This window comes from Fusarium falciforme, chromosome 3, assembly GCF_026873545.1.
Source record: "Fusarium falciforme chromosome 3, complete sequence".
Classification (NCBI taxonomy): domain Eukaryota; kingdom Fungi; phylum Ascomycota; class Sordariomycetes; order Hypocreales; family Nectriaceae; genus Fusarium; species Fusarium falciforme.
The window spans coordinates 3,678,404-3,699,100 of record NC_070546.1 but is presented as its reverse complement, the minus strand read 5'-3'; the positions used below and the strand labels follow the sequence as shown (position 1 = coordinate 3,699,100).

Here is a 20,697-nt window from a genome sequence, read left to right as displayed (position 1 = left end):
CAGTGACTGACGTTGAGAAGACGGGATGAGATGGGCCAGGTTCCAACCAGGCTCTCCTGCCCCATGGCCTGTGGAGCTTCAAGACCAAGTCGCCTGAATTCTTCCAGCTGACCAAAAAGTACACCCTGAAAGGGGGTACTACGGGCAAGATTCATATGCCATTCTAGATCGCCGATGGCGAGTACGAAACTACTTTGCCGAGTCAATCACAGCTGGTGAAGGATGCTTTGGGCGATCGGCCCGAACTGCACCCCGTCAATGGATATCACGACCAGACGTTGAACGGAATAACACTGGGGTGGCGGGGTTGTGTGTTGTGTGTGATGGAAACAGGATATGGCGTCTTGTCTCTCCTGCGGGTGGAGATGGAGAGTTTAAATGCCGGGCTGTAAGTTCAGGCAGGGACCACCAAGTTGATGTTCCCCCGTACACCAGCACATCCGCACGGGTAATATGTGCCTTATTGAGTCATGAATCATCAAGCTCATCGTGTGGTCTTACAATCATGTCTGCCTCGTAAACAGACTCTAGTTGTGCATCACGTATTCACATCAAGGTTTGTTCAACCCCGCTGGAGAGACTTGATACGGCATATATTTCTTACGCCTCGCCCCATGCATCTCGTAGCATTATTACAGTACATTCCGGCTGGCGGGAGGGACGTTACCCTGAACACTCGAACGCTCAATGAACTCTCGGCGAATACAAGGAGAAGCACGTGTGGAGTACACAAAACAGAGAATTCTCCCTTTCCTGTCATTTCAAAGGATTGCCGAGTGCCCTCCCATCAACCATCCGTCATCTGACCACCTTTTTCTCTACTTTGGCAATACACCAAGGTCGCATCACCACGTCTGGTGCCCATCATGTCCCACAGAGACGTCTTCGCCACGACAAGGGCACGTTCAAAGTACGTTCAGCTTCGCGAACAGCAGTTTTGCTTTTCAACATAAATGCTCCAGCATACTCCCTTGTAGAAGGAAATTGATGAAGCGACCTAAACCAGCCAACAAGTCAAATTTTCTTCTTCATCTCTCAACGTTCAAGATGCTTTTACACATTGTCTTTCTACCTTGGCTTCTCTTCTTCCTCGTTCCCTCGTCAACATCAACCACCGCTAACATGAACCACACTCCCAAAAGGGCCACTGAGAAGGGCAAAGACCTTTACATCGTGTTTCCCAAACAAGGTACCGACACTGCTGCAACCATGGAATTCATCAAGTCAACTGTCAACAATCATGACCTCCACCCCTGGACCGACGTCCATGAGCAGTTGATGTCGTGGACAGTCGAGGCCTCGCCGAGCGAAGTTGCTCAGCTAGAGGGCCATGACGGCATTGATCGCGTGACCAAGCTGGAGATTCCAAAGCATCACAACAGAGTGAGACAAGATGATTCTTTGCAACAAAAATCCACCATCTACCCTGTGGATGGTCGGAACCTGGACCAGTGCAACGCAACCAGTGCCTCTCTCAAGGCCCTCCTCGACGGTAAGGTAGATGGACCTAGGATATGGGACGGCAGGGTTGAGGGCTGGGTAGCCCTCTTGACCAAGGCTCAGGTGGAGCAAGTTGAGGCCATTGATGGCGTTAAAGTTGTGCACCCAGTTCATAAGGGTAGGCGATGCCGTGTGGCTCGAGGACTTCGAAAGCCGTCGACTTCTCCAAAGGCACCGGGCCCTTTGGAAAGACGAGGTACCATGTACGAGACGCAGCAGGACGCTGCTCCTGAGTTGGTTGCCGTCAGCCAGCCGAGGTACGTTAGTTGACCAGCCTATGCCAGCACAATGCTAACCAGCCCTCACTTCTAGCACAATCCCAGTCTTACGGGACCTCAAGCACTACATGTATGAGAGCCATGCAGGAGGAGGAAGCTACATATATCACATCGAGACAGGTGTAGCTTTTGAGGCTCAACACCAGGCAAGACAATCTCGCCAAGTATTCAATCCGCCAAGCCTAATGAAATCAGGAATTCCCAAATATCGCCCCACAGCATCTCCTAACCCAGCAAGCAATCGACAACCACGAGGAACCTGGAGAGGACGATGAAGAAGATGATCCATCGCATGGCACCTGTAGCGCAGGCAAAGCACTCGGAACTCAGTTCGGGGCTTCTAAGAAGGCTATGCTTGTGGTAGTCAGGCTCTACCTCATTGATACCGACGAGTTCAGGGAAGCCCTAGATCTCATTATTCACGACCTCGACGAACATCCTGAACGACGTAAGAAGAGCGTCGTTACCATGTCACTCAGTATCGGCCAGGATTGGGAGGATGGCCTGATAGACCAGATACGAGGGCGACTGAACGCACTCTTCGACAGGGATGTTCCTTTTGTCTGCAACTCAGGCAACATCGACCCAGTCGAGAACGATAGCGAGGAGGTAAACGAGTATCCGGCACTGCTCGAGGGGCCTGATTTCCCACTCATTGTTGTTGGCTCTGTTAATTCCGAAGGCGCGCTATCTGATTTCTCTCAACGTGGACCCCATGTGACTCTTCACGCTGTGGGGGAGGATATTCTTTGTCTGCCAAAGGACTCACAAACACCCATGAGAAAGGATGGTACATCATTTGGTATGCCCCCGGGGATGTCCCAGCTTGGCATGATCGCGCGCTAACCAGACTGATTTAGCTGCGCCGCTGGTTGCTGGCGAGATTGCCAATCTCCTCTCGTATGAAACGGTGCCGTTTGATACCAGTGATGGCAGCCTTGTTAAGAACCTCAAGGCATATCTTCAATCCGACAAGGGAAGCAGGGAGCGAGTACCAGGCATCCGCGTGCTCTGGAACGGCGTCACCGAGGAAACCCACAACTCCAAGGAGCATGCCCAGTGCAACACCCTTCAGGCCGATATCTACGTTGAGCGAGACGATGTGAAGAGCTTGATTGAGAACGAATTTTGCCCCGATGCAACAGTGCGGCGTGATCTACAACAAGATTCATTCTCCATCTCACGAACTTACAACGAGGGTACGCCCAACAAGGTTACCCTCTCGATGGATCTCGAAACAGGCTCCAGCGTCAAGTATAACGGAGACGACTGCATCAAGTACCTCATGATGGCGGTGGACGGCTGTGACCCCTCCTCCGAAGTCAACCCAGCAAACTACAAGGCCGGAGGCTTGATAACTATCGGTGGCGATAGATATCGTGTCTCTCCTGGCACCCTCCGCTCAGCTGCTGAGAAAGGGAAACAGGCAGGCTGCGATAGTGCCTATAAGGTCTTTTTCAATGAGTACTGGGTCTGGGGCCATGGCTGGGCTAGTTCTGATAATGGCAAGTCGCTTCAGGACGAGGTCGAAGGTTGTGCACTGCTTCCTGATACATGGAGCTTCGAATATGGACTTGGCGACGATGGACGCGAGTGGACCGCCAAGTTTCGCACTGGCGTCTTTCAGAAGAGCTGTGTAGGGAACGCTCTGAAAACAGCAGCTGGCATTGACGGCGTGGGATGTCATGGCTCCGGGTAAGAAATCAGGGGTCACAGTTAGTTCAGGGTCAGAACTTATGGTTGCCAGGAAGCCGCGGGACTTGGCGAAATTGTCTTTCTTTGAGTAGATTCCTGATGGCTCACTGGGCCTTGTCTCGTTTGCTACACGATCTTTGCACGAATTTAGTCGCTCCTTTGGTTTCTTTATATAACGCATGCAGTTGTAATGCTTCAAGTTGCCGTTTGAAAATTCATTCTCACATCGTCCCTCCGACCAATCTGTTAGCGACGTGCCTAGATATACCTTCGAGGTAGCGCTCCTGGTGCTGTTTCTATAGCTTACTGAGCTGGATCATGGTTCGACTGAGTGCCTGACACCCTTCAGGTCGGGTGCAGGACTGACAGGCGCTGAGGGTCTTTATTCTGGTCTTGATTCTCTCCTCCAACTACCACAGGGTAACGTTCCGCATGAACGCGACCAGTTTGTAAGGATGTTGCATAAACTATGCCACTGCACCAAAAGGTAGCAGTCTCTTCTCTTCTAATTGTTAGAAGAGAAGATCTTATCTTAAGCTATAGGGCTAGGGCAGGCCGAAGGCTCGGCTATGCATATCCTTACACAGTTCCACGACTATCTATCCTCCATAAAGCCAATAATACACCCGGGTAAATCGTTCAGCTTCCCAACTAGCTACCCTATCTCCTCCTAAATTTACTATAAAGCTTATTAATATATATATCATTAAAGCGCATCATTCTCAGCAGAGCTTATCAATAAGTTTACTTAAACCTAAGATAGTAACTTAATAAGGGCTATATAAGTTATTATAAAATACGCGAAGTAAGCTAGTAAAGAGGGTAAAGGAAGCAAAGCTATTTAGTCAAATATATATAAATAAAAGAAAAGTAATAATAATTAATCTTAGGTATATTACCTAGGAACGCTAAAAAAGAATCCTCTAAGAAACGCTCAGACAAGGGGGTACCCCATCACTAACACTCGGCTGCGTGACGGCTTCAACAACAAAAATGTCAACTCAATGGGAGATAGAAGCAAAAAGAGCATGAAAAACATACAACAGCGGGGATTCGCTGGTCGTCACCGACCCAACTACTAATCCGCCCCTCACTGGCTTATCTATGGGAGAGCGGACGGGATCCCGAGTTCTCCAGTGGGTATGGTCGTATGTGCTAGGGATAGCCTGGAATTCAGGTTATATTCTCGGGGCATTGGAAGCGATCAAAATCTTTAGCCTCCTGAACTAAACACTATGCTTGTTGTCCTTGATGCCCGTTGTGCAGGCTTGTATGACCCAACTCCTTCAAATTCTTCATTCAACGCCTATCTTCCGTCGCTATCTCTCTCTTTACAAATCACCTTCGGGTCATACATAAGCCCTCACCCAGAACCGTCCGACTCGGAACCAGAGTCCGAGTCCGTCGAGTCTGTCGTCGCCGAAGCTGAATCATCACTATCTCCATCATCGGACCCTGCGAATTCCGGCCCCCGCTGATTAAACTCGTGATCGGATGGGTGAAAGAGGGCCACATGGCGATGGCATTTAGAACAGTACCCAACATCTGTGCATGTCTTGCACACATATGCGAAGCCTCGAATGTCCTATTCAATGGCGTTAGTAAATGTTAAAGTTGGCAATACTGGATAGGAACTCACCCATTCGCATGCGTCGCACCAGTAGTTCTGGTAGTAACCTCGCTGCGACTTGCCTTTGTGTGGCTCTTCCACGTCGTCGCTCTTCTCGGGGTCAGAAACACCATTGGGCACGGGACCGTGGGCTAGGAGAGCCATTGACTCCCTGGAACATGCAGAGAAACGACCAATTTCCAGCGGCGTCCACTTCTCATCCCCAACGTTGGCCAGAACGGCTCTGTCGGCCCCGTTCTCGAGCAAGAGCATGATCACCTCCTTCTGCTGGGGACTCTCGCTTGCATGCTCTTCATCTAGCCAAGAGCTTGGCCTACGGGCAGCCCAGCATAGCGGTGTCCACCCATCAATGTCTGGGGTGTCGATGGCTGTCTTGTCAGATAAGAGTGAGATGATCTTCTCGACAACTTCCTTGTGCCCCGACTGCGCAGCGAAGTGAAGCGCCGTTCGGCCCATTTTGTCCTTGGCATTGATGTCTCCCCCATTTTCGAGGATGACCTCAAAGTTGCGAATCCCGTTAAGAGCAGCAAGGTGTATTGGCATGCGACCCATCTTGTCCCTCACGTCGACTGTAGCCCCCTTTTGTTCCAGGATAAGATTGATGATGTTTGGCGTCGCCCTCAAGGCTGCCGCAATGATAGGGAACCCTAGCAAGCCGCCTTGTACAGTCACGTCTGCGCGAGACTCTCTCGGGCGAACGTGGGCCTGTTCTTCCTCGTCGAGGAGATAGCGAACCATTTCTTCAGGCGATGGAGCATTCGACTCTTCGCCTCGGAGAATGATTGCCTGCAACGGCGTACCGTTCAAGCCATAGCACGGCTGATTCACATCGGCGCCCTGCTGGACGAGAAACTTGACCGTCTCCCACTCTCCCTTCCGACAAGCCTGGCAGAGGGGCGATCCGTTCCATGGCGATCCACGGTTGATGCTGGCTCCTCTTTCAAGTAGAAGCTTGGCTCGGGCCAATCCGTCGACGGCAGTGATGGCCGCTGAGAGCGGTGTGTCTCGTGAACGAGTTGTCACTGCTTCGATGTTTGCCCCAGCATTGAGGAGACGCCTGAGGTTGTCAAGTGTGGTGTCCTGGGCATGAATAGCAGCGATGCCCTCCTCATCGTCACCCTCGTCAATATCGATTCGACCCGAGAACTCCAGAAACTCCTGAAGGTAATCTCCCGTGGCAGCTGAACGGACAAGAGGAACGCCGTTTGCTTTGTGCTTCAGGTTGGCTCCGGCTTCTGCCAACCGACGTACCATTCCGGCTATTCCAACTCTTGCCGTAACAGCAAATCTCATGGGGGTCCAGCCTAACCAATCTTGAGAGCCGCCATCATACTCCATGTCGACTGAGGCATTGTGCTGCAACAGTAGTTCCGCAGTCTCGTCCAGGCCCCCATCCACCGCGTACATCAAGGCCGTTTGGCCGAACCGTCTGCCAAGGTCTGGATTGGCTCCCTTTCTAAGAAGGAGACGGAGAATCTCTGTCTGTTCGATGCCGAGCGTGACCGGCGTAAAATTTTGCCGGTCGACTTGGTCTACGTTGGCGCCCCTTTGTAGCAGAAGCTCAACGAGCTCGTACCGCGCACAGGTAATCGCACAGCTCAGCGGATAGCTCCCGTAATCGTTAGGGATGGTGGGATCAGCGCCGTGGTCCAGGAATTTCCGAAGGGCATCCGTCCTAACGTCGTCTTCCAGGAATTCCACTGTGAAGTCCTCGACCCGGGTCGGCCAAATAACCAATGAAAACATCAGGGCTGTATCTCCCGCCTTGTTTTTAGCATTCACATCCAAGTCAAGTTCCAGGAACCGGTCTAGGATCTCCAGGAGCTTATCTTTAGGCGTCGTCTGGAAGATCTGGTGGAAGATGGGCATCTCCAGTAGCTCGCTCTTGGGGTCGGCTCCAGCAGCAAGAAGCATATCGCAGACCCCCAGGTGGCCACTGCAAGCAGCCCACCGTAGGGCAGTTCCATTGGGGCCGCAGATGTCGGGATTTGCTCCATTGTCAAGCAGCAATCGCACACACTTCTCGAGGCCGTCATCCGAAGCCACAACCAACGGCACCCACTGGAACTCATCCTCGGCCCTGGGGCCTGGAGGAAGACCCATGTTGGGATCAGCGCCCTTCTTCAAGAGCAGTTCCAGGGTTTTGTAATGTGCAAAGACTGATGCAAGATATAGAGGAGTAAAGTTATTGTCACTGGGGGCATCAATGTCGGCCTTGCCCTCCTCCAGAAGGACCCGAGCGACTTCAGTATGCCCCTCGACTGCTGCAAGATGAAGAGGTGTTCGTTCGTAACGACCAGGGAACTTGTGATTGGCCCCATGCTTCACGAGAGCTTGCACAGTCTTTGGATGTCCGGCCCGCGACGCTTGGAATAGTGGCGAAGCCCTCAGAGTGAGTGTCCATTCAACTTCAGGATCAGGTGGGCATCCCAACCCGAGAATCTTGTCGGCAAAACGATCAAGGCCTAGCCATGCCGCCCTATAAATGAGAACCGGTGGCCACTCAATGCTACCAGGCTCTTCAGTCTTGGAGATCATCTGCTTCAACAGATCTAGCATCAAGTCCTCATCGCCAGAAGAGCTTGCAGCCTCGAGAGTCTTCATCAATTGATCGGATGATAGCATGTGCTCCTCGGTAATTTGTCGGACGATCCCGACATTCCCCTTGCGAGCTGCTTCGAGTAACCCTCGGAAGACGTCTTGTTGATCTCGTGGCTTTACTACTTCGAGCAGTCCAAGGCCAGCAAAGATGGGAAACAGCGTTTCCGGAATATCGACACTCTTCGTGATTTGGTTTGCAAAGGCCCAGTGACCCTGAGCCAGAATCCGAGCAAAATTTGGTGATTCTGATTCCGAGAGCATGGCCGACAAGTCTGGACGCGACGAGCTCAGAGAAAAGTGATGTGTCCACGCTTGGAGGGCATAGGAGGCGAGGTTTGTTCGGTCCGCAAAAGTAGGCGTTTCAAAGGTTCTGAGGCTGACCCCGAAAGTCTCATCGAGGAGTTGCTCGATGCTAGAACTGGTCCTGGAAAGATATTTGAGACACAGCTCGGCTATGTCAGAATGAGCAGTCTCTTTTATCTCTTCCCACAGATACTTTGGTTCTCTGGCCGTGATGTGTGAAGTTCCCTCCCCGGCCATGAAGTTTCTCAGGCGAGGATGTCGGAATCTGACTTCATTCTGGTCTACCTCGATAACGCCAGCCAACAACTGCTGAATCTGGGAGATGAGGTTTTCTACTTCTGATGGTCTCGGGGCCACGCCACCTCGACCTGGAGAAGTTTCGAACGAGAGAATAGTTGCAAGTTCCCAGACGCTGAGCGGTCTCACGGAGTAAAGCAGCCATGACAGGAGCCGACGAAGGATGCCTTGTTCGGGAAACCTCCTCAGCACCCAATCCAAGACCTCTCCAAGAATCTCGTCGTCTTGTGATTTGCCCTGGGCGAGATTCAGGGGTGCAAAGAGCGTCTGGATGGACGTTTCTTCGGGCCATCCATCGTGCATTCTGGCCTGCTCACGAATGATTTGCTGGACGGAGGGCTCGAGCCTCTCAATCGTCTTCAGTTCCTCGTGGACCTTGGCATCATGGGAGAGGAGGTCAGGCCGGACCATTGTCAGACTTGCCAAATCTCTTTCATTATCGTTGTCGGTGTAAGACTCCAATCCCGATGCTGCAAGATCAATTGGTGTACAGACGGAACCTGAGAGTTCCTCTGTCAGGGCGCCGGGCTTGTGGCTTGTCACAACAACTTTCCATGGTGTCTCGACGTTTTGAGACACGTAGACGAAGTTTTCGAGGAACTTCTTGCGAGATGCTGGGGTACATTCGTCAAAGTAGTTGATGACGCATATGACCTCCTCAACTTCATCTGACGCCCGAAACCACTCAAAGAACTGGATGAGGTCGGTCTCTGTCCAGCCATGCTCATTGTGTAGTTGATTGAAGAAGAATTCGAGCTGCTGGTTCAGTCTGGGGAAGTGGGTGATGATCTGTGCCAAGAATGTCGCGATCAGGTCTCTAATAGAGTCGCACCGGACGTCCCATCGGTCGAAGGAAAAGTAGAGCACCAAGCTTCGCCTCTGATCACCCTCGGCATCTGATTCGAGGGAGTAGAAGACCTGCTCAGCTGCCTCTCGAACACGATGGTTTCCATGGATATAGAGGATCTGAGGCTCCCGATGACTGAGCCAGGCCTGATACTCGGGGAGGTCCTTGAGGAAGTTGGAAGACTCTCCGGTCTTGAGTGGGTAGACAGGAGAGGCGAGGGCGAGGAGACTCCGCTCGTGGATGTACTGTATGTCTTCCAATGTAGGATTGATATCTGAGGCGAGATTAGCTTGCTGGCCGACGTGAAAAGCAGGCTCACGAATGTTTGACGACGGATTTAAGTGTAGGAAAATAGTAGGAGGCGTGAAAGGTTGGCCCTCCCCGGTTGAGATCACAACACGTGACGGGATCGTGACCTCCAGCGCCATTGATCCAAACAGAGCACGTGGTTCATCGCAACAGGGACTTGAACCTACCGCTATCTATCTTCTTGATGTAGGTCTTGAGGTCGGAATATTTGGTGTCACTAGGCTCAGGAAGTCTTCTTTCCAGGGGAATGCCCAAGGTAGCACTGTAGTTATCAAAAGCCTAATCAAGTTAACAAAGAACTGTTTCCAAGACGCCTACTAAAGAGAGCCTCACATGGCAAATGTTCGAGTTTTCAGTTCCTTCAGAGTAAAGGCTGATGACTCTACTGCGCAGGGGGACCTTGGACTCGGCGAATAGGCCGTTGATTTCGATGACGGCATCTGCAAGCCCTGATATGGATGACACTGAGGGTCGAACTTTGGAGTCGTTGTGAACATAGTTGGTGAATAGGAAACGTGTGAGTCTGTCTTCCAGATCAGACTTGTTGAAGCTGCGATGGGGACAGCCTAGGAAGACCTGCAGATGGTTAGGGATCTGCTATAAACTCTGGAAACGATACTGACTTACCACTAATCGGGACATTTCCGAGATGTCCCTCCACCGATACCCTTCGAGAGCTGCCAAAGCGAGGGCCTATACATATAGTTAGGCTTCCCACATCGTAGCCTGCATGGAAAGGTCTTTGAACACTCACATCTTTGACTATGATGCCCCCAATGTCGTGACAAACAAAGAAAATTCGCCGTTTCTAAGATCAATCAACATCTAAAGTCCTCATAGAATTTTAGGGCCACAAACATGTTGTGCGTTCCGACGCCTCGCCTTGAGAGCTTGCAACAGCTTGAGAGTCATCTGGCGGATCGACTGGCGAGACTGGCGGGCGCGAAAGAGCTGCGAAGCATCGTACTGGTAGGTGAGGATCCTGCATTTTGATGATATACTCTTCATCCAGAAGGGGTCCTCTACAGCTCGTTTCCCAGCAAATTTGGACACCCAGGCCGAGCTCCCTGAGCCAGGGCATTCTCCGACATCACCCTCCCAGTCCCCGTAAACTCCAGGGACCACGACATAGCTGGCAGGATTCCGTCAGCAGGTCCTTGCTCGAATAGATTGGGGAACTCACTCGACGGCCAAAGCTCCATCGAAATATGGGCGGTGCTCAGCTTCTTCCACATCTTCTGGTTTTTCTTCCCATACAATGTGAAGGGGTTCAGCTTCTGGGTCAGGGGCTGAGTCTGAAGATGGAGTGGTTTTTGAGCCGGAATCATCGCCGGCTGGTGTGGCCTCTGTTGCTACCGTTTCGTCATTTTGTTGATCCTGGTTGTCGCTGGTGATTGTTTCTTGAACTGGTTCAGTTGGTGGCTCTGGAGAAGGAAGTCGGGACAACTCCGAAGCAGCAGAGGAAGCCGCCGACTCCGAGTCTGAGTCTGAGTCAGGCATCATGTTTGGTGTTGAAGGTCTACGACGACATTCAAACGAAGGAATCCGGCAATTATGCACTCCGGTGGATATACAATATGGACAGTGAGTAATGTGTTGCGTGATCGGGTAAGGAACCGTGAATAGGCGATCCTCCGAGCGGTGTGTTTTAGGTAAGGTTTCCCATCTTCACGAGATAATCTCAGCGAGGTTGGAACTGAGGGGGAGGGCGCAGCTGAAGGCCAAGATGCACTTGGTATGCAGAGAATAAGCGCCCATGCCGTAGTGCCGCATACACAGCGAGCCCTAGCAAATCACGAAACAGTTGGCTATTTTCAACCCTGTGGCCTGCCAAAAATATATAGTGGCGTGACACGGATGCAGGGGTTGCAGTGGGATTGGGGGTTGAATCCTCGCTCAAACTGGTGATGTGCTGCGCTGCCCCTCCTCTCAACGGGATGTGGGATTAGAGGGCCGGGTGATCAAGGGCACAGCCAAGGCAACAGCCAGAAGAGGCATTCAGCCCGTGCGGGGCATCCTTGCTTATACGCAGGGCTGAAGGCATTAAGAACCATGGTACTGGTTCTTTGCTCGGCTGGGAGATATTGACTCCTCAACAAGAAAATCATGAGCGACACCGAGACAAAGAACAACAACGACTACGATGGGGAGAGTGATGAAGACATTGAGCTTCCCGAGGACGAGGACTGGGACGAAGACGAGACCAGCATCAGCATCGGCCTGAACAAGAAGGGAGAAAAAGGCAGCGGCTATCGCACCCGAAACGACCCTTCAGCACCCTTCCAAAGAGCGACAGTGACTGAACGTCGAGGCATCATCCAAGTGCGATGCAAATCTCGAGAGGTCATTCATGGAGGCTTATCCGTCGACTCTGGAGAGAACGCAACTCTTCTCGTCTACGACCTGTACTTGGACACGACTAAAAGATCTCGAAGAATTCTCTCGGCAACGCTCGAGTTCGAGTTCAGCAGCAACGTCCCTGGGGTACGAGCACCAGAGGTCCAAGCAATCGCCCCTGCTGGTCGTGTCACGCTGCTGTCTTCAACTCAGGAGGAGTCGCTCACTCGCGGGACTGAAGTCAACGCGGGAGTCAGCCAGTTTGCAGACATTGGTGGCACGGTAAAGTGGGAGAAGACGGTCAGCCGTACCACCAGCGATGACTCTCGTGTAACGGGACACATCTTCAGCGACGACTATGGAAGGGGAGTGGGTGCCAGCTGGGTTCTTCACGAGAACAGTTCCATCCGGTCAGGAACGCCGAGCTTCATGCGCTGCGCGATCTTGTTGAACAGGAAATACGACGAGGAGAACTTTGAGTGCAAGATAACGATCAACGCGGAAGCAGACTGGAAGTCGGAGATGGGCAAACTGTTTGGGTCAACGCCAAAGGACGATCCTATCCTGTTTGATCCGACTCTTCCGCCAACCAACAAGTTGCGCAAAGAGTACGACATCGAGAACTTGGGGGCCGTTGATCTGGATGATTTTGTTGATATCGTGTTTGACAGAACCCTGAAGAAGAAGGCCAAGGACACAGCCTGAGAGAGAAGCCCGTAGCGCAACCAATCAGTTGAAGCGAGCAAGCGCTGATATGCAGTCATGTACGCACTGAAGCGGAGTTGTATCGACCCATGTCTACAGGGCTGAAGCATCCTTGCCAGCTGACCTCGAGATCCCTGTACAACCGGACCACTGTTGGGTGAGAAAATGCCTCTCTGTGAACGAGGGGGGAGACGTTGCATTGGGGGCCAAGGACGAGGCTGGGGGAGGGTCGTGAACGGAGAAATCAGTGCTATTCCTGAGATGTAGTCGCGTCAAGTCCGTCATTCGATCAATTGCCTTTTTTTTCGTTCTTTTAGTGACCCGTTATACGTTGAGATACCCTCAGACCACGCCACCATGAGTCCCGCAGCTGATGACGATGATCACTTTGACGATCTTGGACCTGCAGAGTCTGACACGGAGCAGGCTGAGTCCAAGGCGGGGGACGATTCAAGTGAAGATGACTCTGAGAGTGACGACGAGGATCACCACAGAAAAGTCTCGGTAAAGGATCTCCTGGATGATGTCTTGAGAAAGATTAAGAACGGGAAACTGGACCTCACAATCAAGGAGGACTACGTCAACTTCACAAACGGCGATGGAGAACTTCTTGCGGCTGGTACTGGAGACCAGCGCGTGCCAACGGCACTACACATAATGGCCACAATGGACAAAAAGGAGCTTCCAAAGCTCGACAGCAAAATGCAGCCACTCATCGAGTTCCTCGCAAATCGTCGAGATTACCTCAAGATCCAAGATCGATCAGGCCATACTTCATTATCTCTAGCCATCGAAGCAAAGAAGGAAAAGATGGTCCAGTGGATGTGCGATGCTCATCCAGACATCAGTTCCATCCTCTCCATCCCGAGCAACGACTTGATGAACTGCCTCCACGTTGGCGTTGACAAGAGGGTCAAGTTCCTCGATCTTCTCGTAGACAGAGCAGATCCCCTCACGCTCGCAGCAAAGGACGCCAACGGAAACACGCCGCTTCACATTGCAGTCGAATACAAGAAATGCAGGCGGGAGCAGCTGACAATTATTGAGCGCATCGTCAACAAGAGCGACCAGGCGATTCTCGAGGGCCCTCCCCTTGGTGACTTCAATAAGGAGGGCATGTCGCCTTATCTTCATCACAAGGAGACAACGCGAAAGGCTCGGGAAAGGGAGAAGAGGAAGGCTAGAGAAGAGAGCGAGCGCGAAAAGGGCAGCAGTCGCCGTCCGAATCCCGGCAATGCGGACGAGCCGAACAGAGAAACGAGACCGGATCAGAGAGGCAACATGTCTTCATCAGGCTCACGGGTCCATGGACCTGACCCTGGAGTTCCAGACGGGCGACTCAATCAGCAGCTGGATTCCCGTACCAAGTATGGAGGAAGACCAGTCCCGAACCCGTCCGGGTTAAACTCGCCCATCATCACTACAGCACCGAGCCTTCCGTTGCCTGGAGAGAAGAAGAAGTCTTCTCGTTCGACGGAAAGTGAGAAGAAAGAGGGGGCAGACAGTAGCCACAAGTCTTCTTCCAAGGTAGACGAGACGACTGTGAAAGCAGTGGAGCGTTTTTTGAAACTTCATTACCTGCGTTCTCGGAGCTATGGCGTGGCCATGGAGATTCTATACGGGCGCAACACAACATCAGGTAAGATTTTTATCATGGATGTAATTACGGTATCAGAAAAGGCTGACGTGTCGCAGAGCAAGAACTATACTTTGACCTGTCAGGCGACGTCAACAGCGGAACCATCACCCAAGCAGGTCTAGAGAACCTTTTGTCCAAGCTCAAGTTTGAGGATATTCTCCAATACGTCGCCATACCTAAGCTCAGCGTACAAGTAAACCGAGCCGGCGAGCGATCAGGTAGTCGAAGATCAGCCAAGCCAGACGGAGCCGGTAGACGAGACCTGTGCTACGTGTTTGATCGTCTGCGCAAGAAGGGGGTCAAGACCATCCTCAAGGTCTTTATCGACGACTCATCCATGCCGGCGCATAGTGATGAGGCTATTGAGGATGCACTCAAGTCTATGGACGTCGAGGTTTGGGATTGGAACAAGACCGACTTGTGTACCGAGGTGATTTACAAGGTTGCTCCAAAAGCACGCGAAGTACACCTCTATTGGAGCGGGAACAATGCTGTGCTCAGAGGATGGAGTGAAGAAGGAGGTTTGAAGAAGCTACGAAGTCTGAAGACGGTACATCTTCACATTCAACAGGTGCGTCTCGTCTAGTCGGTGTTTCACGGATGTCTAACCTGAGTAGGGCCTCGAATCCAGCTCTCGCACACAGCAAAATGTCAAGGAGTTTCTCGAACGTATGAAACGACTCATGCCTGACGTCGACGTCTTCAAGGACGGACCAGTCGTCCGCCGTGGAATAGCTGATGTCAACACCACCCGAGCTGAAGATCAAACCGAGCACTCCAACAAGCACGAGTGGATTCAGTGTATGAAAGAGTTCCGCAGACTACTATTTGACGCTGAGAGGTACTACGATCGTGGAAAGATTGAGGAGAGCATCGAAGAGCCCATCAAGATTGCTCTGATTGATGACGGCGTGGATATCAAAGACCTCGAGTACTCGTTTATCGGTGGACGGACGTTTTGCAAACGTGACCCTGAGCACAACCTGAACGATCCTTATTATGTGTCTAGTACTGGACATGGGACTATCATGGCCAAGCAGATCCACCTGTTGTGTCCTCGAGCACAGTTTTACGTGTTGAGGCTAGAAGATCATCCCTCAGATGAATCAGCACGGCAGATTACCGCCAAGAGCGCAGCACAGGTATGCAAAGCATTGTATCCCTTAACTCAATGCGCTAGAAACTAATTATTTTTCTAGGCTATTCTTGCGGCGGTGAGGAAAAAGGTACACATCATCTCCATGTCCTGGACCATCGATCCTCCCGAAGACGAAGAGGAGAGGCGAGCTCTAGAATCCGCCATCACCAAAGCGGCCAGCGCCGACATCCTCATGTTCTGCTCAGCCTCAGACCAAGGAGCCAAGCACGTTGCCACCTACCCGTCCAAAGCAACGCCCAAGATCTTCACCATCGGCGCGGCCACAGCTTCGGGGACCGTCGACAGCTGGGTTGGCAACATCAACAACATCAGCTTTACCTTCCCCGGTACCAAGGTCGAGCTTGACGGTGGTCCTACCGATACTGCTGTTAAAGAAGTTACAGGTTCTTCAGTAGCTACAGCGTTGGCAGCTGGTTTAGCGGCTTTGATTCTCTACTGCGTTCAAGTGCGTATCCTCCTCGCCACAGATGCGGTAGAGAAACAAAAGGCCCGCAGAGACTTTCAGTCGCTCCAGAAGCATGAGAGCATGATGAGAGCGTTCAAGGATATCGGGACGACGGAGGAGAGCAATCACAAATTTATTGCCGTGTGGGAGGTGTTTGGGAAGAGGGTCGAGGAGAAGGAGAGGGTTGACCAGGAGGACTGGATTAACTTGATTGCCAAGGTTGGAACGACACTTTGTATGAAGGTTTAATTGTGCCACTTATTATACCTGCTCAACAGACACTATGACTTAGGGTGTGACTGCAATTGCCTTAATGTGGGTTGTGTCATGGCGGAGAACAGCCTCGACCCGTCGTGTCGAGAGACAAGGCTCCCAGTTAGAGCTGACTTTAATGAACGAGTTCTACGGGCTCTAAGGGCCATGTATGGCGACATATTTGAACAGACATGGTGATGATAGACATTCGTTCAGTTAATTTGAGGGTTACTGGTATCACCTGGTGAGCGACCATGTCACAATACACGGGAACCGCGAATAATCTGAGCCGTTCAGTGCCAGTATAAAACGACAGCGAGAAAGGATACGGGATGATAGTGCTATAGAACGAGCATCGTATGCCTCGAGTACTGAGCCGAGAGCTGATCAGGAGATATGTATTGAGGATGTCTATCCGGTTCATATAGCCCACTCGGTAGAGTGAGAAAAAGCGACGTATGGTCCTGAGCCGGAAGGCCCTGCGGCTGTCAAGGCGAGTCTGAGGCAGTTTAGTATCAACAATAGATTAATCTGGTTGGCCGATACGCCGCGTCGAGTGCATCTCCATGGGCTCTGAAATTGGGACTGCGAAAAGAGCGAGTACATAACTCTTCTCATTAAATACCGTTGCCAATTAAAACAAATGCAATACCGAAGCAAAAGTGAAAATAACGAAACTCTGGGTTGCTTTAAAAGGATGTTATTCAGGCTGATGGAAGTTGGAGGCATGATGTACATATTGGTAGAATTTGGTGCGAGACGTGACGTTTTTGTCCACTTACCGCACTCCATGTAGCTTCCATTGAGCCTGCCATTTACACTCGGGCATCAAGACAGAAGACTATTGCGCCTTTTTGTGTAGCAGTGTGTCATATGGGAATGGGATACCGTCTTTGTCAGGTCACGCCATGTTGCACGGGAGCTCATCTGTGTTGAAGAGACTCGCTCAGAGTACAACAGTATACTTCTGTCAAGTATGGGTAAGTGTTTGAAGCTTGGGATATTTTTGAAAGGCACAAATGTCTTTGTACTGACTTGGCAACAAGAAGGTTATGAAAGCTCATATAATGAGGCGAGGTTTGCTCGAGAGATGTGTTGAAGGACGATACAGCACCCGCCAACGATGCCTAGAAAGTAGAGAGGGGTAGAAGAATATCATTTCATACTCATTCTCTTGTGGAATTCCACAACGCCGTCGAATACCCTGCAGGCTTTGGCTGGTTACTACCATTAATTGCTCCCTCAGGGGTAAAGCGTTAATGATTACACTTCATAAATCAAGGCCGAGAAACTTGTATCGCATGATGGTTTCTCTACTTGACTCCAAACTTGACCTTGGTTCGAAATCCCATGCCCCTAGCCTCCATCAATGGTCACACTATTCCCTCGCACCAATAGCCCTTTCCCGGCCACCGCAAGATTCCTAGTATTTATCAACTTTCTCCTGGTTGTGAACCTTCATCTCGCTCTTAGTGATATGACAATATCCTTGACGTCCTATTTGAACTTTGGTCCGTTTAATAGTAAGATTAACAGCGTCGCCTATCACTTCATGGGCGATGATTTTTATAGTTTTATAATCTTCATTTGAGTCGAGGGTTCCAGTACTATCTGCGTCAAAGCCAATTAGCATATTAGAATCGCTAGCCAACATCAGGGTCTGTTTCTAGCGTCGAGGTAGGGCCAAGGTATGTTCGTCGAAGCTAGAAACCAGGTGACAAAAATGAGTAGTTTAGAGGGTGTTACCTTGAGATGTAGACATGTTAGGTGCCTAGGTCGAGTCGATTTTGATGGCCCGTTGTGCTCTTCGTAATGACCAGTGTAGGACTTGTGTTGAGCCTGGGCAATAGTTCTTCTCGTGGCATGTCGAGAATATAAAGACAAGTAAACTACATCACGCCTCGACATCGACCGTCGAGGCTATGGCGAAGAGACTGGAAACTATAAAACGAGACGAAACGAGACGAGACGAGAGGAAACGAAACGAAGCAATGATAGGAAGACAGATTAATACAGCCAGCGAATCCATGCGTCCTCAGCCGAACCTTATCCAACTAAGAGCTGCAGGGCACAGAACTGACCTGGTGCCAGTCGACACGTTCTTAGTCGGTGACAGAGGAAAGGCATCATGCTCCAATCGACGGATAGCATGGGACCCAACGACTACGACATGGAGGTGACTAACAACCTAGGTATATGTAATAATTAATTAAGCCACTAATGTTCTAATTAGAATGTCAGTGAGGCATTCTTGAAAGGAATCAAAGCCAAGATAACCGCTTGAGTGTAAAAGTCCGCTCGATCAACAACGCCATCCGTCAGAATCCCAACCGATCCCTTCTTGTTCTTGGAGTTTGTCTCTCCAAAGATCTTGTCGTCTGCATGTCCCAGTTCCACGCCCTGCCTCAACAGCTCACACGTCTTCTCTGGCAAAAAGTATCCTGCGGTCCTAGCCCTCCCTAGCTTTCCATCCCTTCCAATGACGACAATCCACGCAAAATTGAAGATCGAGCCGTCACGAGGCTCGACTCCTCCCTCGATTCCAACCCAAAAGTCGGCGTCTGGCAGTTCATTCTGGGCGTTCCTTGCCCTGTTTGTTGCTCCAAGTAGGGTTTCTTCGTCCGAAAAGGGTTGTTCGGCGACGTGAGAGGGAACGCTAATGCCCTGAAAGTCGTAGGAATCAGGAAGTAGTTGAGCGAAGCCTTCGCGAGCTGCTTTTGTTTTGGGGATGCTATTGGAAGCAATCACCACAATTTTCTGAGGAGTAGCCATGTTTTCTGAATAGGAAAATTTGAAGTCTTGTTGGAGAATGTCTTGACTGAGACGTAGCTGTGGAATAAGTAAGAATGAATTATGATAAAGATTGAGCGGATGACTCATCACACCGAAAGCTGAGGGATTTTCAATGTATGCTCTCCGTTCTCCACTCCACGGTCGTACAATCACGTCAATGAGGTGATTGGTGAGAGTGATTCACAACACGACACAGGATAACAACATGAGTCAAAGAGACAACGGTTGATAGCCAGATGCCTACTTTTAGCGTTTCTTTCCTTGCACCGCAAGTATCGACTCTAGGGACATGTCGTAAATCCAGAAGCACCTTTGAGAATACATATTCTTCTAACTACTATGTGTGAATAGTGACAGAATCATCTTGACAGGAGTTGCAACTATATACACGTGGTTCTCAAGACAACGCGCATTCTCATGTCCCCTGTTCTCAAGATCCCAACACCTTGGCCCAATCCTGCTTCTTTAGCCAATCCGCAACAGTCCCCAACTCAGGAGGCGAATCCAGCTATGAAATGTTAGACGATGTCAACTAAAACTTGGCAGCACTGTCAACTCACATCCTTTGGGTGAATAATATCAGGATCGTTACGGCCCTCAAGCCCATACTCATTGGCGAATGCCCAATTCTCCAGAAACTCAGGGTTCAAGTCAGGCGGGCAATCAAACCCAAACTGACCCATAGGAAGCTGAACAGTCTCGGCTTTATAACCGGTCACTTCGTTGAAGGTAGCCACGACTTCACGCAGTGTAAGCCACTCCCGCCATCCCATGACGCTCTTCCCCGGTGCCTCGTTAATGAGAGCCTTGACAATGGGCCCAGTGTCCTCGTCTTGCGCGATGAATGGGAATTTGGCGTCGGGGTTCAGGTTTGACACGAATTGAACACTGCCATCTTCCCTCTATGCGGCATTAGCAACACCCTCTCTAGTGCACAGCAACTTCCAAGACTACTGACCTTGATCGGCTGAGACATTGGATGATCCGTGAAATTGCTCAAAAAGAAGCCGCCCTTGAACACGCTAGTCTTGGACCACAGATCCGGGTACTTCTCCTTCGCATAGTCCTCAGCATCGGCCTTGGATTCATAATGGTAGATGTGACTGTATTTCCCGCCAGTCAATTTCGCCGCATGTGGTAGCGACGAAATCACCAGGCGGCTCAAGCTAGGGAGTTTAGCAGCTACATCAATAGCATTGTTGAGCTGCTGCGTCTCCCGTTCCTTGGCCTGCTCGTTAAGCGGCTTCCCAGGGTGTGCGTTGGGTTTGCCGGCCAGCTCAGTATAGATGGCCCAGAAATCGCTGACGAGAAAGATGGCGTTGGCACCTTCAAAGGCCGGGACGAGAGAAGCCGGATCGTCTAGGTTGGCTTGGACGACGTCGACTCCACGCCCTTTAAGAGCTTCTGCTTTAGGGCTTGACGAGCTGCGGGTGATGCCTCGAACTCGCCAATTGGGTGCATTGAGAAAGGTATCGACGACGGAGCCTCCTTGGCCTCCCGTGGCTCCGATGACGACGATGAGGTTATGGGTAGTCATGGTTGGTTCTTGGTTGTTGGATAGCGTTGGTGGTAGTGTAAGTGGAAGCGTGTTCAGAGCTGGCTGATGATGTCCAAGCTTTGGTCATTCTCCAACTTTATATACCTCTTAGAAACGAGTATTTAGCATATGATTTCTAATATCATCCCATGATTGTCAAGTAATCACAACGGTAACGGAGCATTATCGTCGTTAAATGCCAAGCCCAGCCCATCACGGCCCCACTAAAGTCCGCTCCGTGGCCGCTCTCTATATCGCCCTTCCGCTCCATCCCGCTCTCACTCAGCATCGTCCTCTTCATCTCAAACATCTGCAGCCTCGTTGCAAACATTTCCGCTTTTCGCCTCCTTGCTCATCCTCAAAACCA

The 20,697-nt window shown here is 50.9% G+C and overlaps 6 protein-coding genes across 6 annotated transcripts; 3 read left to right on the top strand and 3 right to left on the bottom strand.

Annotated features, from left to right (window-relative positions):
- Positions 1–866: 866 nt before the first annotated feature.
- Positions 867–3,477, top strand: NCS54_00440700 (Peptidase-S8 domain-containing protein; the record flags this gene model as incomplete). Its single annotated transcript, XM_053149946.1, has 5 exons — positions 867–910; positions 963–1,757; positions 1,813–1,924; positions 1,974–2,580; positions 2,639–3,477. 5 exons carry the CDS (start codon positions 867–869, stop codon positions 3,475–3,477), a joined length of 2,397 nt encoding a protein of 798 aa, XP_053005921.1.
- A 1,359-nt stretch (positions 3,478–4,836) lies between these two features.
- NCS54_00440600 (Hypothetical protein) lies at positions 4,837–10,960 on the bottom strand (the record flags this gene model as incomplete). The annotated part of the gene is made up of 8 exons (XM_053149945.1): positions 4,837–5,058; positions 5,113–9,425; positions 9,628–9,739; positions 9,794–10,036; positions 10,088–10,153; positions 10,215–10,268; positions 10,319–10,592; positions 10,644–10,960. 8 exons carry the CDS (start codon positions 10,958–10,960, stop codon positions 4,837–4,839), a joined length of 5,601 nt encoding a protein of 1,866 aa, XP_053005920.1.
- A 600-nt stretch (positions 10,961–11,560) lies between these two features.
- Positions 11,561–12,502, top strand: NCS54_00440500 (Hypothetical protein; the record flags this gene model as incomplete). The annotated part of the gene is made up of 1 exon (XM_053149944.1): positions 11,561–12,502. Exon 1 carries the CDS (start codon positions 11,567–11,569, stop codon positions 12,500–12,502), a length of 936 nt encoding a protein of 311 aa, XP_053005919.1. The 5' UTR covers positions 11,561–11,566.
- A 357-nt stretch (positions 12,503–12,859) lies between these two features.
- On the top strand, positions 12,860–15,994 carry NCS54_00440400 (Peptidase-S8 domain-containing protein; the record flags this gene model as incomplete). Its single annotated transcript, XM_053149943.1, has 4 exons — positions 12,860–14,141; positions 14,198–14,712; positions 14,759–15,283; positions 15,341–15,994. 4 exons carry the CDS (start codon positions 12,860–12,862, stop codon positions 15,992–15,994), a joined length of 2,976 nt encoding a protein of 991 aa, XP_053005918.1.
- A 2,235-nt stretch (positions 15,995–18,229) lies between these two features.
- Positions 18,230–18,772, bottom strand: NCS54_00440300 (NTPase-I-T domain-containing protein; the record flags this gene model as incomplete). Its single annotated transcript, XM_053149942.1, has 1 exon — positions 18,230–18,772. One exon carries the CDS (start codon positions 18,770–18,772, stop codon positions 18,230–18,232), a length of 543 nt encoding a protein of 180 aa, XP_053005917.1.
- A 451-nt stretch (positions 18,773–19,223) lies between these two features.
- On the bottom strand, positions 19,224–20,330 carry NCS54_00440200 (NmrA domain-containing protein; the record flags this gene model as incomplete). The annotated part of the gene is made up of 3 exons (XM_053149941.1): positions 19,224–19,301; positions 19,354–19,695; positions 19,752–20,330. The coding sequence occupies 3 exons, from the start codon at positions 20,328–20,330 to the stop codon at positions 19,224–19,226; spliced, it is 999 nt and encodes a 332-aa protein (XP_053005916.1).
- Positions 20,331–20,697: the final 367 nt, after the last annotated feature.